At 38.8% G+C, this 14,042-nt stretch overlaps 1 protein-coding gene across 5 annotated transcripts in view; it reads left to right on the top strand.

Moving 5' to 3' along the window:
* The window catches only part of mib1 (MIB E3 ubiquitin protein ligase 1), a 75,765-nt gene that overhangs the window by 47,114 nt on the left and 14,609 nt on the right, over positions 1-14,042 (top strand). For all 5 annotated transcript variants that reach the window (XM_048162960.1, XM_048162959.1, XM_048162961.1 and 2 more), the window contains exons 13-15: positions 6,953-7,085; positions 8,949-9,035; positions 9,582-9,740. In XM_048162960.1, coding sequence (XP_048018917.1) covers positions 6,953-7,085; positions 8,949-9,035; positions 9,582-9,740 — 379 coding nt within the window. The remainder of the gene's footprint in view (positions 1-6,952; positions 7,086-8,948; positions 9,036-9,581; positions 9,741-14,042) is intronic.

Raw genomic sequence — 14,042 nt, 5'->3', positions numbered from 1 at the left:
AGCTGCTGAGTGGCAGACGGCATAAAAGTGATTTATGGAGGGCCGACCTGAGTGCTGTCGGGGGAAGCCTGTGGCAGCCGGTCTCTCAGCTCCTCACCATTGGTTCTACTCATCCCCACTGCGGCTGTACCACTGCTCCACTCTGATCTCTCCCCCCTGACACACACACACATTTACTGTAAGACCCAACAGTAGAAACGCCACACAATACGAGCAGCGGTACACAATACGAGTTGACCAGTTCACTTCACCCACGTTGTGGGTTTATAACATAATTCTGTTTTTATTTTATTTAAAATTCAGACTATATGACCGAGCGCATAGGTGTAAATAATTTAAATGGTGATTCAAACTAGGGATACCTGAGAATATTGCAAATTGAGTTACCAGTCCGATACCAGTGTTTTTTCCCCTTAAAGGTAATTTTTTTTTTTTTTTAGGCAAATCGTTTGTCGGAGCTGATAGCCTAATTAGCACCGCTTCCACACATAGTCGTTCGAATCCTGGTTTGTGATCCTTTCCCCCTTTCTACCACTTTGCTTTCTCTCCACTCTCTTGACTGTCCTATCCAATATAGGCAAAAAAAACTGTTGAGTCAGATTTTGTAGGAAATGTCATTTTCACATCATTCGTTTTTGTGTGGTTACGTCACATCCGTAAACAGAGAGAAGGTCCCGCTATTACAGCGATTGGAGAGATGTGTGAATCAGAAAGTTGAACAACTACCTACATATCTGCTTCTCAAGCAAAGCTGTTCTATGACCTTAGAAGCCTGAATGTAGTGTAGTCAATTTGATTTGATTTTTAGTTGTGTACACCAGAACAATCATAAACTTGGAGTGGTGCAATGACTGCATCATTTTGTGGTCTTTCATGTTGCTAAAACAAGAGTGGTGGCTAGCTTTGCTATATAATAACTTAAAATGTATAGGTGAATTTCAAAATGTCTAAATCTTACATTTCACATTTCCACAAATAACCAACTAGATGTTCTGCTGGTGTCATTGCAAACAAAAGTGGAAAACTATTTGGACAATGCACATTTCAACCTTTCCCCCACATGCATATGTCCACCTCCACTGGGGTAAAGGACTGTACTCAATCAAACCAGACTATCCAAGGACAAACTGACACAAGCCAAACTGCCTTTTGCCCAATCAAAGTGCTTGTTTTTGTGTTGGGGGTTGGCCAAGTCATGATTCTGAGCCAATTGTTTTCGTAGTAAGTGTCGTAATGGTAAGAGACATGACTGTGAATGATATCATGAGTTGCAGTGAGGGAGGTGGGTACAGAAAGTAAGTGAAGCACTGAAATAATTAGTAATACTTAAATTAATTTGACTTTGTTGTGCTTGTGAAACAAAAGTGAAATTAAATTGTATACCATTTAAATATGAATGTAGTTTTTATAGTCCTGTTCAACAACGATTTATCTTTTTACGATGCTCCTTTTTTCCAATGACTAAAGAATCAATTCATCAATAGATATTCAGAGCTCACTTTCAATAGCTTTAAATTCCTCCCTTTAATTAATCAATATTTGAGCACAATTTGAAAATACTTCACCTAAGCTGTGATCTAATATGAACTGCATCAGTAATATTTACACTTTGCATACTCACCCATGTTAATAACTGACCCATCTTAAAGTGTTGAATAATTCATACATGGTTGCCATAGAAACCCATATGGTCACTTGGAGGTCACTGTATCTACTTAACTTAAACTGACAGGTAAGATAATGATGGAGAAGTTGAGCATTGATGGCCTCATGATTCAGCCGTCATCTGCACTTTGTGTTAAAAAAAAAAAAAAAAAAAAAAGGTTTCTGTTCATGGTATTTTCCAGCTTCCACTCATTTTAAAGGGTTAGTTAGTATTTTTGATGAAATCCGAGAGCTTTCTGTCCCTCCATAGACAGCAACGCAACTACCACTTTCAAGGCCCAGAAAGGTAGTGAAGACATCATTAAAATAGTCCATGTGACTACAGTGGTTCAACCTTAATTTTATGAAGCGGCGAGAATATTTTTGTGCGGCAAAAAAAAACAAAAAAAAAAAAAAAAACGGCTTTATTCAATTTGTTCTCTTCCATGTCAATCTTCAACGATGTTCGCGTTGTAAACACAGTGCAGCGCTTCCGGGTTCTATGTCAGAATGCTGGCTCAGTATTGCCCGGCTCCTGCATTAGAACCACATGTATGCGTCGTGGTGCTCACATGAACAGCATCAGAGACTGACACGGAAGAGAAGAAATTGATGAATAAAGGTGTTTTTTTTTTTTGTTGTTGTTTTTTTTTTTTTTTTTTGCACAAAAATTATTCTCGTCGCTTCATGAAATTAAGGTTGAACCACTGTAGTGACATTAAAGGGTTAGTTCACCCAAAAATTAAAATTCTGTCATTTATTACTTACCCTCATGCCGTTCCACACCCGTTAGACCTTCATTAATCTTCGGATCACGAATTAAGATTTGTTGAAATCCAATGGCTCCTTGAGGCCTGCATGGGGAGCAATGACACTTCCTTTCTCAAGATCCATAAAGGTACTAAAAACATTGCTAAATCAGTTCATGTCAGTACAGTGGTTCAATATTAATATAATAAAGCAACGAGAATATTTTTGGTGCACCAAAAAAAACCAAAATAACGACTTATATAGTGATGGCTGATTTCAAAACACTGCTTCAGGAAGCTTCGGAGCATAACGAATCAGCATGTCGAATCAGCTGTTCGGAGCGCCAGTGTCACGTGATTTCAGCAGTTTGGCGGTTTGACACGCGATTCGAATCATGATTCGATAAGCTGATTCATAACGCTCCAAAGCTTCTTGAAGCAGTGTTTTGAAATCGGCTATCACTAAATAAGTCATTATTTCGTTTTTTTGGCGCACCAAAAATATTCTCGTCGCTTTATAATATTAATATTGAACCACTGTACTCACATGAACTGATTTAAATATGTTTTTAGTACATTAATGGATCTTGAGAGAGGAAATGTCATTGCTGGCTATGGAGGCTTCACTGAGTCATCAGATTTCAACAAAAATATCTTAATTTGTGTTTCGAAGATTAACGAAGGTCTTATGGGTGTGGAACGGTAATAAATGACAGGGTGAGTAATAAATGACAGAATTTTAATTTTTGGGTGCACTAACCCTTTAACTATTTTAATGATGTCTTTGCTACCTTTCTGGGCCTTGAAAGTGGAATTTGCATTGCTGTCTAGGGAGGGACAGAAAGCGCTCTGATTTCATAAAAAATATCTTAATTTGTGTTCCGAAGATTAAACGAAGGTCTTGCAGGTGTGGAATGACATGAGGGTAAGTAATTAATGACAGATATTTCATTTTTGGGTGAACTAAGCCTTTATAGATTACTTACTTAGACATAACACCTTTTTGCATTGAGCTACAAAAATGATTTGAATTTTTATTTTAGTTTTTTATTATTTTGAGGCATTAAAAAGTAGCCATTTTTACTAAATACAGTTCTAGTAATATACTGTAAAGTCATCCATAGTGTGATAAAAGGTTTTGGTCATACTGCTGACTCCTTGCTTAGACTATTAATACTCTTTCCTTGGCAAGACCCAAACATGTATTATAAATGCATTTTGTGACCGTATTGCATGAGCAAGCTGTAAATAAAACCCCAATGCGGATCATTAAATCAACCTGTCAGCAATGCATCATACTGCTGTTAATGGGCATCTGACTTCAAGTACACCCAACTGTATCCTTAATACAAGCTTATTAGACATCTGTCTGCTGGATTGTTAGTCTAGTGTTTCTTTGCTGCTTGAATCTGAAGAGCTTGAACACCAGCTGAGCTACTTCGGTGGATTGAATTTTCCTACCTCTAGTAAACAGTTTGGGGTTGGAGTGATTTAATGCCTAAGATTTATAGCACTGATGTCTACCACTCACTTGAGTGAGTCAGCCACCAATCGAAGAATTTTCCATCACTTCACAAAGAAAATAATTCTCAGTGTTAACTTATTGTCAAATGTCAAGATGACAGGATGATTTATTTAAAGTATTTTCAATTTAATGTTTCTTGATACATAACACCTGTATAGCATAGCATATACCGTATATACTGCTAGTGTTAGTGAAATAAAGATTTACATTTCATGTTCGAGGTACCATATTTCTTTTTCCTTACTGTGGCATGCAAATCATGTTATTTATTGCCATGTGAGCACAGCAATATTTCGGATTTGAACTTTTTTTTTTAATCAGTATGCCTCAAGAAACAGTATAATTAGGTCATGGATATTACTGTGCCGTTGGGTCCCTCGTTGACTCAGATAATTTGCGTGAGACAGACATATCTGTAAAGTAAGCGAATGAAGGTTTGTAATGCTGTGCAATACCTTGTTCAACATCTCGCATTTTCACAAAATGTTTTACTGTATCAGAGTCTACAACCAGTGTAGAAATTCAGTTGACCAAACTTTTTATGCAAATAGATTTTATTACAAGTGCACAGCCTTATGTCCAATGAAGACAAAGTTGGCTGGAAGTCACTTTAAAGAAGGCATTATGCAAGCTGCACTTAATAACAAACTCCTCTTCATTCAGCAGACATTCTGATATGCAGATCTACTTTCCCTCTTGATGATTATTGTTTCAAATACTGTCATTTCAGCCATTGTTCTTTCTCTTTATTCTTGTTGGCATTAGTATAGGTATTGGGTTGTTATTTATGATCTGGTGCTTGACATGGCTTCCAAATACATGAAGAAAAAAGGCAGAGGGGGACCAGGGACCAGGGTTGAGAACCACTGTACTTACTGTAAGGTAGAGTTAGCCATTTCTCTTCCTAGTAACAGTGAGCTCCAGACCTATGACAAATTACCATGTGGCTACCGGAGACAACAGGCCTCGTTGGCGTACTCCTGAGGGACTTTCGTATCTCACAGTATGACCCAGTTCCATCGTGCTTTTCCTTCACCTTACTTCTCCTTCTGCCTTTTCCACTTCCTTTCAGTTCTACATTTGCCCCCATGTTCATTTTCGTGTTCAGATTGCTACTTCAGCCTCATTGTGTCCTCTGAGCCTTGTTCTTTACCTCTTAAATGGCAGCTGTTTACCTACCTCAGGTCGATATCAAAACCATATAAAAGTTGGCCACCAATAACAAGCCATTCATCATCTGCATTTTCCTTTGCTCACACTAAAGCAAATCATTTCCAGGAAGGAATTGCAAGGGGTTTGTGCCATAGACTGCATATTTTTAGTGTTCTTTGAACTCCTCAACAAAAAAAGTTGACTGCAATGCAGTAGTGCCAGCAAGCTGCATTAATATTAATGCCTGCCCATTTCCACCAACGTGGCAGGCAGCCTGTCAATCTATGCCGCATCTGCTCACCACTCACAATGCCAGCACCTTACGGACACCGATCCATCTTATTGTTGCCAACACAAGTGCACCAGTGTCAGGCCATTTTCTGTACTGGCTACTACCTTCCTGTAAGGGACGTCTCTACCTGTGCAGTCCGTCACCTATTCTTGTCCTGCCCCATGGTGCATTTATTATTATTTTATTGTACGACTTCACTTGACACACCCAAAAGATGTTCATGGCTGTTAGTGGATGTACAGAAACCTTGGTTTTCGTTTGTGTAAACATTTTCCTTATTTTCCTCACTGTGTTGACTATCAAATTTACTTGAACTTATGCAGCAGATGATCAGCAGTCAGTAATTTAAAGAGCATGTCCACAAACTCCAAGCCTCCATGAGCATTGCAGGTGTAAAGATGTTACTGGGCTGTGCGAATGTGCATGCTGGTGTACACTGCAGAACAGCCGCTTTGCTGCACAGCGCTCCAAATGTATACTGAGCTGATGCTCTCTCTCCGCACTACCTAAGAAACTAGATACTGGATTTGGGTTTACCAGAATCCACCCTGCAGCAAAAAGCAGCACTCTAGAGGCTTCCACAAATCCACCTCATCTCTGAAATTACATTCATCAATTTCTCTTCTTTTAGACGCCTCTTCATTTATTTCTGCTCATCCCACCAATGATACCTTAAAAACACCCTTAACATTCAAAGACATTTGAGAATACTAACCCTGCATTTCTTCTAGAGTACAGTTAATAACCAGATAAGCAAAGTGATTTGTAATTTCCTTGTTTCATCATGTAATGATGAGATTGCTTTGGTATGTCAGTCTCTGTGGGACATATTACCCTTTATTTTACATTTTGGTCATTTCAGTCAACTCTTAAAGAGCTTGCCTAGTTAAAATGTTTTTAAGTTGGAAAAAGCTCTCAGTTGTTTTCATGATGGATCCTTACTGTAACTTCCAAGTACTTCCAAGTTGCAAGTGCCTGTTTCTACTATTTACATATTAAAGTATCACCAAATACAAATCTTATGATATTCTTCCTCTTAATAATCATTGCACTATTACTCATTGTTGCTCTATTACCCCTCATTACCCTTATTTAGTAGTTTATGACTGCAACCAATTACTGTCCCTTCCTTTATTCTCGCACACTATCATTCTACCTGTATTTCAGCTAGTCTGCAGTGGTCATGGATTCTCTACACTAATTCTCTCTTTTCTTGTTTACTTGTTTTCTGACATTGAGCGCTATTTTCTCTAGGAAAGGAAACTATCTTGTTGGTACTGCATCAATTCTTGATCAGTTTCATGTTTTTACCTCTGTGTTATGGACGTAAGCTGTGCTCTTACCTGCTGATCTGAAGTCACGCTACTTGTTTTGCCCTGCAGCTGGTAGAAAACTGTTTGTCATTCCCTGTTGATTTGTGGTTTGCTTTCATTTTTTTATTTTTATGGCCCTGATTGGGTTATGTTCCTTCAGTCTCACCTGACCTTCAGTCTCACCACATCTACAGAAGCCTGTGCACTAATTGTATGTTTATTAGTTCTTTTCAAATGCTAAAATACAAAAATTTGTATTCTCATCTTTGTTTTGCAGTGCTATGCGTGTGCTGCTGTCCAAACTGCCGCGGCCATGGATAGTGGATGAGAAAAAGGATGATGGTTACACTGCACTTCACCTGGCTGCCCTCAACAACCACGTGGAGGTGGCAGAGCTTCTAGTCCACCAGGTCAGCAGTTCTAACACACATACTCACAGATTGCACTATACGAAAAGGACCTATCCTGGAGACCCTGTACTCTAGCAGGTTTAGTCAATCCCCTAGAATTGTGAAAGCATCAAGTACTTGTGCAGATAAGGATTCAGGTGGATAATTGATGCAGTTAATGTCATTAGGGGTGCAGAAGAGCTGAGAGAGTTAGCTTGTAACCCAGCTCTCATTGTACTAGGTCAGTCATAATTAGGGATGCACCTATTGTGATTTTTCATGGCAGATTCTGAGATATATATATATATCTATATCGACAACCTGTATCAAACTCCATTTGCTTGAGTGTGTATATATATATATATACTCAAGCAAATGGAGTCTGATACAGGTTGTCGATTTTGTTTGTTTTAAATTTGCTCTATTGCTCTAACTGGTCTTAAACAAACAAAAATCTGTAGTCATTTGAAATTTGGGGCAACCACTGCATTTTCATCATGATCCAAACACATGAGCTGTTTTTGGTCTGACTTTTGGTCTGACATACCTGCACAATGAAAATTTAAATTCACTCTCTTACAGAAGGTGTCGCTTATGAAACAGCAACGCTTACAGTTACCACTGTAAACAAAGCAACTCTTATAAACACTACTTTAATAGGCATTAATGGAGGTAAAAGTAAACTTTTCTAAAGACAGTTCCCTTCAGAGATACATGCATATTATCCTCCTCCCCCAATTCAATATTTATATTTTTCTTCAATATTTCCACACAAATGACAATTTTGGTATTATTGCAGTGCAGTTTGTGTGCAAGTCTAAAATGGAGACAAGTCCAAATTTTTTTAAATAAAAGTTGCTGATGGTGTGTTTGTAGCAAGGCCTTCTGGGTCCGATTTGCGCCCGGTCGACCAATGCATCTCGACTCTTTAAATCGGAAGTTGTGATAGTCTTTTTGTATTCTATTACTCATATATCTGAGTAATTTCACGGCTTCTCGAACAAGTAAAAAAATTTAGAGTTAGACTTGATTTTGTCCTTCGGGAATCGATTGGGTTGTTGGATCGTTGTCGTTTGCTGTTGCTGTAATCTCATGTGTGACAGGTTGCCCTTTAAACCCTTTAAAATCTTTAAGCTCAAAATCATCAGATGTAGATTATTAATGACAAATTTTTTTTAATGATTTTAAATTCTAACTGAAGAACACACACAGTGGTCTTGATTTAAACTGTCCCTAAACTTGCATCAGCATCTTAAAAATGCAGGATTCTCCTGTTCTGCATGTGTGAATTTGGCCAAATGGGCTTATCTCCTTACCTCCTACGCCACAGTACAGCATGACACTGTGGGTCAGCGTTATGCCGTGGCACAGTAACAACATTATTGCAACATTCCAGCAGTGTTATGAGAATGCTGTGCTGGCTCAGTGCAGTCCTTTGTCAACTACCTGCCATGACGGAAGAGAGGGAGAGACAAAGAAAAGGTTCACACCAGTGACTTAAGCCTCAGCCTACGAACCACAGTAGGGCTGCACTGCAGTAATGCAGAGAGATGTTGCTATGGGGGTTCAGTCAGGGAATATCTGAATACAAATCACCATTAGCTCACATTTCCTAATACAACCTATGGGACTCATGCTCACGAGCAGCGATTTATCTTCAGTTGTTGAGAAGTGATATGGACACTGACTGTTACCTGAACATGAGTGGGAAATAAAATTGTGGAAACTAAATCGAATAAATACTGTTTTCCTTTGTAAGGCATCTTATGTAATTGTATCTATATAATTGTATATATAATAATGGTTAAAGTTTAAAGCGTTTATGTTTCTCAGAGGTCAACAGATTGATTTGTTTGTTCTTTCTCTGTGTTGCTCTCTCCATAGGGAAATGCTAATTTGGACATACAGAACGTTAACCAACAGACGGCATTGCACCTTGCTGTCGAGCGTCAGCACACCCAGATAGTGCGAGTAAGTGGCTCTGTCTTCCTCTGTTCTGTTCTCTTCATTTCCATTCGACGTTTGACATCTGCACCCCTCACTCAGCGATCTGGCTTCCTACTCAACACAAACGCATTGATGAAGCAATGTAGCTAAGTGCCCCTGGTTAAGATTTAAATGCAGGGAGTTCTGCTGCAGATTTATCCCCTTCAATTGAATTCATTTAGTCCTGAGCAATCTGGACTACGCCAGGAGAGGTACGGGGAGCGGGGGTGGAAAATGGGAATCAATGGAATCTAAAGCGCCATCATGTGGTCATATAAGAGCAGTGCAACTCTCCGCTTTTCAAAACATCTGCTCTGTTGAGAAATATTCTCAATAACCAAACAAAAATGTGCTTTTTGTCTCAAACATTAAGCTTTATTTTTGTCATATATATACATGATGAAATTTGACACCTGTGTTTCAGATGTCATTTATTATCTTGTTCGTCTGCATCAATGAACGAGAGCATAATTAAATCTGCTACCATTACTGAGAGCACACAATTAAATTCAGTCCTCTGTTTGTGTCCAGCTTTTGGTGCGAGCCGAGGCAAAGTTAGATGTGCAAGACAAGGACGGAGACACGCCACTGCACGAGGCCCTGCGTCACCACACTCTGTCCCAGCTGCGCCAACTTCAGGACATGCAGGACGTCAGCAAAGTAGAACCCTGGGAGCCCTCCAAAAACACAGTATGTATAGAGAAGTACATATGTTCTCAATAAAAGCTTTCGATTAACAGAATGTGATGTACACATTTTCAGTTTTACTTAATTCTGAATTGATCCACAAGAAATAATTGAAATTTTAAATTATTTTTTTTTTATTAAAAAGGCATACACAGAATAAAGATTACAGATATAGGGCCCTTGAAATCTGTTGTATTTTCCAAAATCCATTTGTTTAAATGAATCCATTTAATTTTTCTGGATTTTTTCCGTTTTTAATAGTTAAATTCAATTTTAGTCATCAAAAAACATGTTGAATTAATTGAAATATAACATCAATTTGTTAAGTTTCACAAAAATTAAATTTTTAGGGCCATATATCATGTAGAACATACAGACTTCATATTTAAATGGCAGTTTTTTTTACACTTTGTTCATAGACACTAGTCCATATTCCAATTTGATTAAGTGTACAGCTCTACTTTTAATTATTCATCAAAAATCTGCCAATTCCAAGACATTCTGCATTATAAATTCCATTTTTATGACTGGATTCTGCGATTCTGTCTGCTTTTTTCCATAAAATATACAAATTTTAGCATCTTAAAGAAAGCCAAACCAGCATCCCGCACCATGAACATCGAACACAATTTACATATTAGTATGACCAGGAGCATTAACCATATCCTTCTCAAGTGGACTTGAGTTGTGATTTTTTTTCCCAAATGTGGAAAGCTACTTTCATACCATCCAAACTAACTCTTACATCAAATAAAGGGCCTGTTATACCTGGTCACTTCATGCATTTTCTCTGATCCGATAGCTATCCGATCATGAAAAGACCAGGCGTAAATACCCTCCGAAACTCATTCGAGACTGATTTAAATCCGATCGCTCAAACCACTTCAGGAGGTGGTCTGGGATGCATTCTAAATGCATCTGGTTGTTGAAACCACACATGTAAATTTTACTCTTCCCAAAAATGCTAAAAAATGTGTGAGAGCATGATATAGGCCGCTAAATAACATGTTATAGCCAGATGTGACATCGCTACTGCAACACGCATCGCCGCAGCTGAGTATCTCTTCAACAGTCCGACATGCAAACTGCCGCTAATGAAACTGAAAGTAAGTTGCAGATGCTCAAAACAAAATTATCATCATTAAAAGTAATGAGGCTAAATGATCTTACCAGGGCTGTTGCCGCGCTCTCTGCTATTGGAGTCTTAAATTTTGAAATTAGCTGATGATCAATAAAATGCAGCTCACATTTGTTGCTTTTGGTGATGTGAACTCCATTAAATCGGCATATAGTGTGGGAATTGTTTTGCAGGGACACATTTATGTTGGCAAGTGTAAATGGAATCGTTTTGATGAATCAGATAGCTATCTGATCAGTAAAAATGCATGAAGTGACCAGGTATAAACAGGCCCAAAGACTCAGGTTCCAAAAAAGAATCCTAAGATCAGTACTAAACACTGAGGCCGTGTAGATACTCAGCAAATGTAAGGGCTGCTCTCAGGCTTTTCCCTGTGTTAACAATGATAGATTGTACTCTGCTATAAGAGCCATTTCCCTGCTGTCACATGAGTAACTGGCCCAATGAGCCACAGTTCCACTGTAGTCCGAAGTCCTTTACACTACACAATCCTTCAGGTGAGACATTCTCCCTTGATTGTCCCTTCCCCTTCTGTGGGATTGCATATATTTGTGGAAAATTGTGTGGGAGGAGAGAAAGCAAAAAGAAGACAGCAGCCTATTAAAGACATTTACTATTTGCTCATTCTCTGTAATGCATTGGCACAATGATGGCAGTCAAATTGCCAAGCGACGAATGCGACGAATACCCTTTTCTCAGGTAAAGGGTCCTAAATGTGACAGTATAGAGAGTGAGCACTTCATACAGAACATCAGTGAGGGAAGCCAGCTGTTGTCAACCAACAGCTCATTACAACTTTCCTGCTCAAAGTTATCTTTAATGGTTTACTGTCTACAGGTTTTGATACACTGCCCTTAAATGGGGTGGTTCAGAGGTCTTCAACCCTGCTCCTGGGGGACCCACTGTCCTGCAGAGTTTAGCTCCAACCCTAATCAAACACACCTGATCCAGCTAATCTAGCTCTTCTTGATTGATTGAAAATCACAGGCAGGTTTGCTAAAGCAGGTTGGAAATAAATTTTGTAGGACAGTGGCTCCACAGGAGCAGGTTGATGACCTCTGGGGTAGTTAATCTGGAAATTAAAGTTGCCATTTGCTTACTTGCTTTTCCAGAACACAACAAGAGGGATTGTGAAGAATATATCAGTTGCACTTTTCCCTGCAATTATGATAAAGAGCAACTAAAGGTTTCAAAAAAAAAAAAAATAGAGAGAGACTGAAATCTGAGATTATCCCATATGCATCGAGCTGTTAAAGGGTTAGTTCACCCAGAAATGAAAATTCTGTCATTAATTACTCACTCATGTCATTCTACACCCGTAAGACCTTCGTTCATCTTTGGAACACAAATTAAGATATTTTTGATGAAATCCGAGAGGTATATGTCTCCTCCACAGACCGCTATTTAACCACCACTTTCAAGGTCCAGAAAGGTACTAAAGACATTGTTTAAAAAAAAGTCGACGCGACTGCAGTGGTTCAACCTTAATGTTATGAAGCGACAAGAATACTTTTTGAGCGCAAAAACAAAACAAAAATAAGTCTCCTACACTGTTTACATTTAGCGCTTCCAGGTTCTACGTCAGAACACCGGCTCAGTATTGGCCGACTCCTGTGTCAGCATCACACTCATGTGTCGTGCTGCTCACGTGACCAACGTCGGCCAATACTGAGCCGGCGTTCTGACACAGAACCTGGAAGCGCTAAATGTAAACAATGGTGGAAGTGGCTTGAAAGTGGTGGTTAAATTGCTGTCTATGGAGGAGTCACATACCTCTTGGATTTCATCAAAAATATCTTAATTTGTGTTCCAGGGATGAACGAAGGTCTTACGGGTGTGGAACGACATGAAGGGTGAAAAACAGAAATTAAAGACAGAATTTTCATTTTTGGATGAACTAACCCTTTAACATCTTGTGACCTGATCATAACTAAATCAACAATTCATTGAACATAATTGAACAACTGAAAAGATTTTAAAAAAAAATGATTAGTTCACAAATTTGTACCAATTAATTGAAAATGATTTAGTTCTCAAATTTGATGGTTTTAGTGAATAATGAAAGCTAACACAAAGCTGTTACATGACTTAAGTAATATGGACTGTTTATATAATGCTTCTATGCTGCTTTTGGTACATTTTAAAGATTGAAACATCTGGCTTCCATTATCCAAAATCCCCTTTTGTGTTTTAAGGAAGAAAAGGAAGATAGTTGAGTTTTAGGCTGTTATATCTTTGTATGCCTAAAAATCATTACAGTAATACCCTATATCTGCAAATAGGATATAGCTGATAGATCACATCACTACAACTGATCTGCAAGTTTTTCTCACTAGTGCTGCTGCTGTTACACTTTAATTCTCCCATCAGTGCCATTGTTTCTTAGGTATCCCACAGCACTTATCAGTGACCTCCAATCCCGCAGCATTTCTTTATCTTCATTACCACATTATGCTATCAATACACACCAGATCAACTGTCAGAAAGCCTCACCATAACGTCTCGCACCAGACAGACTGACAATGCCGGTCCCGTGCACCCTATCTGTTATAGCCTTTGTAGCTATTCTTACGGCTGACCCCAGCCCTGCCAGTTCACATCATCGCCTCTCCACGACTGTCGTAAATCAAGCGTTGTATGACAGGAGGCTGCTTCCAGGCCAGCAGTCTGCCATTTATTAACACACACAGTGTGACAAATCTCTCTCCCTATCAAACCATCACACTTACCACATGCAGGAGATAGAGCCGGGCCATCCATTTAAAACACTCCACTGAAGCCATCAGTATGCAGAGGTCTGCCCACTTTCATCTCAATGTGGTCCACAGCATTTCATCACTTCAGATGGATCTGTTATACCAATATTACATCATGGACATGAGTGGGGCTCTTGTGCTTCTTTAAGCAAAAGTCAACTACTGATGGTATTTAAGTCAAGCATCACTGTTAGTGTTGCTTGTATTGCTTAACAGTGATGACAGTTAAAGGGGTGGTTCAGTGTTTTTTTTCTAGGCTTGATTGTGTTTTTGGGGCAGAGTTTAATGCTTCTTTTTTTTTTTGAAAACGCTGTATTTTTCATATATTTTACCTTTATTCTACACCTCTGTTTCCATTGTCATATGAACGGCTCGTTTGACTTCCTGCTTCTATGAAGCCACTCCCTCCAA

This window comes from Megalobrama amblycephala, linkage group LG17, assembly GCF_018812025.1.
Source record: "Megalobrama amblycephala isolate DHTTF-2021 linkage group LG17, ASM1881202v1, whole genome shotgun sequence".
Classification (NCBI taxonomy): Eukaryota; Metazoa; Chordata; class Actinopteri; order Cypriniformes; family Xenocyprididae; genus Megalobrama; species Megalobrama amblycephala.
Note: the sequence above shows the minus strand (reverse complement) of the source record. Positions and strands in the feature narration are given on the sequence as shown.